This window comes from Mastomys coucha, unplaced genomic scaffold (assembly GCF_008632895.1).
Source record: "Mastomys coucha isolate ucsf_1 unplaced genomic scaffold, UCSF_Mcou_1 pScaffold3, whole genome shotgun sequence".
NCBI lineage: Eukaryota > Metazoa > Chordata > Mammalia > Rodentia > Muridae > Mastomys > Mastomys coucha.
In genome coordinates, this window is record NW_022196909.1 from 40,741,184 (window position 1) to 40,745,913 (window position 4,730).

The window sequence follows — 4,730 nt, forward strand, 5'->3', positions numbered from 1 at the left end:
CAGAAATCCGCCTGCCTCTGCCTCCCAAGTGCTGGGATTAAAGGCGTGCGCCACCACCACCTGGCTCATACTGTTGTCTTAATCAATCTTCTCACATCTCTCGATGAGCATTCAGTTACGTTTCTTGCAATTGCTGTTCTCATCCTGAGTTTTATTCTCACAGTGGCAACGGGATGGTATCCTTAATCTGGCTCTCAGAAGGCTAACACCGACTCTACTAATCACAGATGGGGGGAGGAGCAACAGAACACACTTTAGGTAAGTAAAAACCAGAGGCAGACTTACCGGCCACCGTGTAAATAGCAGTGATAGCCAAGAGGATGAAGACCGCCAGGTAGAGGTTCAATCCCAAGGCCAATTGAATGAATATGGCTCCGGAAAATATGGTTGACTATGGAAGCGACAGTGGGGATGGGAAAGAAACACGGATTTCAGGCCTCTGAGTTTCCTGCTCCAACACTCACCTTTCCTCACTCTCTTGATAGACTCCTGTCTATCCAAGACTCCACTTAGACGTCCCCACCACAATTTCCCCTGAACGTTACTTAACAATTTTCACTCTCTCCTGTACACTCACCACAGTTAGTTCATTGTTCAATGACTATATACAGTAGTGGCAAGGGGGAGGTGCTGATAGTAAGGTCTAGCTCCCTGATTGGTTCTTGATTTGGTCAATAAAGAAGGTGGGAGCCAATTGCTGGGCTAAGGGTAAAGGTGGGACTTCTGGGTCCTAGGAGGAAAAGGGGACACGAGGAAAGAGAAGGGGCCTTTCCAGCCAGGCTTTGGAATGAGAAGCAGGCATCAACCATGTAGCTAGAACTGGAGACTTCCGCCACTGGAGGATGGCTGATATAGGCTAGCTGATAAGGTCAGGGTAGGAGATTCTGAGCCCAGCAATTGTGTTATTTAACAAGGTCAAAGATAATAAAGCTGTCTGAATGCTTTTCTTCCAAGGAACAAAGGTGGGCAGAAAAAGAGAGAAGCTCAGGCCGTAGCTGGTGGCTTGGAGAAGCTAGTCGGAAGGAATTAGCAGGCTGGGAGTGGGGCTGGCAGAGGAAAAGGTGGAAGTGTGTTTTTTAAAACTACATGCAACATGTCCTGTAACCTCTTTCTGTACCATAAAGCTTAGAGAAGCTCAATTATTACCCATAGTAACTTGCTTGAGGAGAGTATGTCAAAGACTATGCTATTGGCATTAGTATTCTATCAGTGAAAATTTTAGGATTCTAATTGTTTTCTCTTTATATAATCACGTACTGCTTCAAAAAGAGTAATCGAAGGGATTCTTTTTTAAAAAATAATTTTAAAAATCTTTTAGAAATGTTTTAACTTGTAAGGGTGTATTTTATCTTATTTTATCTATCTACCTATCTATCTATTTATTTTTGAGAGTATAACATACTGTTTCTCCAGTCTTTTATTTATATTGGTGTTGATTGTAGGTGCAGTAGGGGAGAGAGAGAGAGAGAGATTCACCAAGATGCTAAACCTTCATTTTCTGAAGGAGCAGAGGGGTTCAGCATTCTCAGAAAAGACCAACACCCAGCTAGCTCACCCCAGTTATTTTATTCAAACATTATACAAGGTTAACTCGGGCTGGGAAAGGTTCCAGTAACCAAAGTTATCTTGCCCTTGCTGCCCATGAGAGTAGACAACCCACAGAAATCTCAGTCCCCTTTGACCAAGATCAAAAATAAAAACTCCAGGTTTGGCAGGAGTGTCTTAGTACCAAGGTTGGTGCAGCTGCAAACTTTCACGTAGCACCAAGTGAAGATTCTCTGGAGAGACAACATTTCTTCAAGGTTCAAAAGTCTCAAAACAATTTCTCAGCCAAACATATGATTGACCCAAACATAGCAAAGGCTTTGCTGAAACATTTCCATTAAAGCCTGATACAATGGCTTTACTGTACATTCCACTTAAGGCCAGACATAAGGGCTTTAGTAGACATATTACTGTATTTCATCTCCTCCCTTTAAATTCTCTGATATACCCCTCTGCACTCTCTATCAAATTTAGGGCCCCTTCCCCCACTGATTGTTTATTCCATGCACATATCTACATGTATATACATATATATTCCTAAATATAATCTACTTAGTCCATATGTTACCTGTATGTATATATTTCAGGGTTACCCATTTGGTAAAGGACAACCAACTGGTGTGCTCTTCCCCGGGGAAGACAACCTCTCTTGCTCCCAGCTTTCCTCAGATACCTGTAGTTCTCTGTGTAGGGTTAAAGGCTTGTGGGCTTTTCTATGTCCAGTGTGACGTGACCATTGGCATCCTCTTTTTTCAGCTCAAGTTTGGGCAGTCATGTGGGTAAGACTGTATCATCACGGCTTCTGGTGTTACTATCTTCCTAGAACCTTTGAAATAATTCACAAATTCTCACCTTTACTTCCCCCAAACTACCTCTAAGACAGGTCTTGCTATTATAATTCTTTTGTTGCCAAGGACACTGAGGCCTAGGTGCACAAACAGAAGTTATATGCCATGAGCATACCTGTAGGATGTCACTCTAAAGCCCTGACCCATTAAGCACTGTTTTAGTGCTGTGGTGGTGTTTTATTAAATGAGATACAGAGATAGTATTCTTAGAAGCTGTGATTAAGACAACATTGTTTTGAACCTTAATTACTGTGTGAGACAGTAATTTTACAGTCAAATTAACAAGGTAATTATTGATAAGTTATTCCCACCCCCAACCCTGGTGAAATGAACCAATTCAAGCCAGATTAGAGTATGTAAGTGCAGGTTTATTAGGAAGCCAGTGAAGTTGCCCTGGAATGGAAGAGAGGAGAGGGGGAGGATAATGAGAGGACTGAGCACATGCAGAGAGAAGGAGAAGAAGAGAAGGAGGAGGAGGAGGAGGAGGAGGAGGAGGAGAATATCTAGATGGGTAGATGGATAGACAGACAGACAGACAGACAGACAGACAGAGAAAGTGAGAGATGGGAAACCAAAATCTCTGGATTATATAGGGAGGAGCCTCTGGGGGAAGGGCAGCTCAGCTCCTGGGCTGAAAAGTTCAGGATTGGGGCCAGGGTATGCCAGGTAGGGACTGAGGGATGCTGGGAGAACCTGGAGGCCACGTCTGCTTTGGTTTGTAAAATATGCACCGTAGCCCTTTGTCCCAGGGCCTGAAACCCAACAATTATAAGTAAAAACTGCAAGATAAGAACAAATCAACTTCATCCTTACTATGCTAAGCAAGATCTGGATGGGAAAGAGACACAGCCTTTATGACGGACATTAGAATTAGACAGTCTTACCTGGCCAGCCTGTATTAGCTGGTTAGTGATGGAGTAATCTTAAGACTGTAGGTAGCACTGGAAAAAATTTCTCTAACAGGGTAGTTAGTGAGTTTTGAACAAAGCCAGACTAATCTAGTGAAATTCTCAAACCAAGCCACCAAATCCCCTTTGACAGCAGGGTTTTCACTGGGGCACCTCCAGGAGTGAATTAAACTTTAACAAAACTCTGAAGGCTCAGTTGACGATGAATAGTAGTCTCCCGAGTTCTGAGAAGACTGACCAATCCTGAGTGTTGGAGTTAATTTTTTGATATGGTTAGGCATCATAAAAATACATTTCAGATGCCTTTTAAGAATCTTGATGATGTGGAGAACCAGGTTACTCACTCTGTTAGAGAAGATGGAACACACACACACACACACACACACACACACACACACACACACACCAGCGGGGAGCTAGGGAAGATAAACTCTTCAAAGACTGACTGTTATTTCAGATATTTGTATTTAAGACATTAGTATGACTTCTGGGTAAGAACGCAGGTAAGCCTACATGGCGGGTTCCAGAACAGTCCAAGCTAAACAGAGAAACCTTGCCTGGAAGGATCAAAACCAAAAACCAAAAGCCAAAACCCAAACCCAAACCAAACCAACTGTACTGGCTGGTTTTGTGTGTCAACTTGACACAGGCTGGAGTTATCACAGAAGGGAGCTTCAGTTGGGGAAGTGCCTCCATGAGGTCCAGCTGTGGGGCATTTTCTCAATTAGTGATCAAGGGGGGAGGGCACCTTGTGGGTGGTGCCATCCCTGGGCTGGAGGTCTTGGGATCTATAAGAGAGCAGGCTGAGCAAGCCAGGAGAAGCAAGCCAGTAAGGAACATCTCTCCATGGCCTCTGTGTCAGATCCTGCTTCCTGACCTGCTTGAGTTCCAGTCCTGGCTTCCTCTGGTGATCAACAGCCATGTGGAAGTAAGCTGAATAAACCCTTTCCTCCCCAACTTGCTTCATGGTCATGATGTTTGTGCAGGAATAGAAACCCTGACTAAGACACCAACCAAACAAAAAACCCAAAGGAAGAAAGAAAGGAAGAGAGAAAGAAAGAGAGAAAGAAAGAAAAAGAGACAAACAAACTCAGTGGTGTGGTATGGCATGCAAGCCTTTAATCCCTCTGAGAGGCACAGACAGGCAATTCAAAACCAGCCTGATCCAGGAAGTCAGGGCTATGCAGAGAAACCCTGTCTTGGAAAGAAAGAAAGAAAGAAAGAAAGAAAGAAAGAAAGAAAGGAAGGAAGGAAGAAAGAAAGGAAGGAAGAAAGAGAGAAAGAAAGAGAGAGAAAGAGAGAGAGAGAGAGAGAGAGAGAGAGAAAGGAAGAAAGAGAGAAAGAAAAAAAAGAATGAATAAATGAATGAATGAATGCAGGGACGCTTTCCCCAGATCGCGTGGTGAAGAGTCAGGATTAGAAAGAACAG

The 4,730-nt window shown here is 43.4% G+C and overlaps 1 protein-coding gene across 2 annotated transcripts in view; it reads right to left on the reverse strand.

Moving 5' to 3' along the window:
• LOC116074544 (solute carrier family 5 member 4-like) overlaps window positions 1-4,730 on the reverse strand; it is a 60,913-nt gene that overhangs the window by 34,102 nt on the left and 22,081 nt on the right. For both annotated transcript variants that reach the window (XM_031347178.1, XM_031347179.1), the window contains one exon: window positions 286-391. In XM_031347178.1, coding sequence (XP_031203038.1) covers window positions 286-391 — 106 coding nt within the window. The remainder of the gene's footprint in view (window positions 1-285; window positions 392-4,730) is intronic.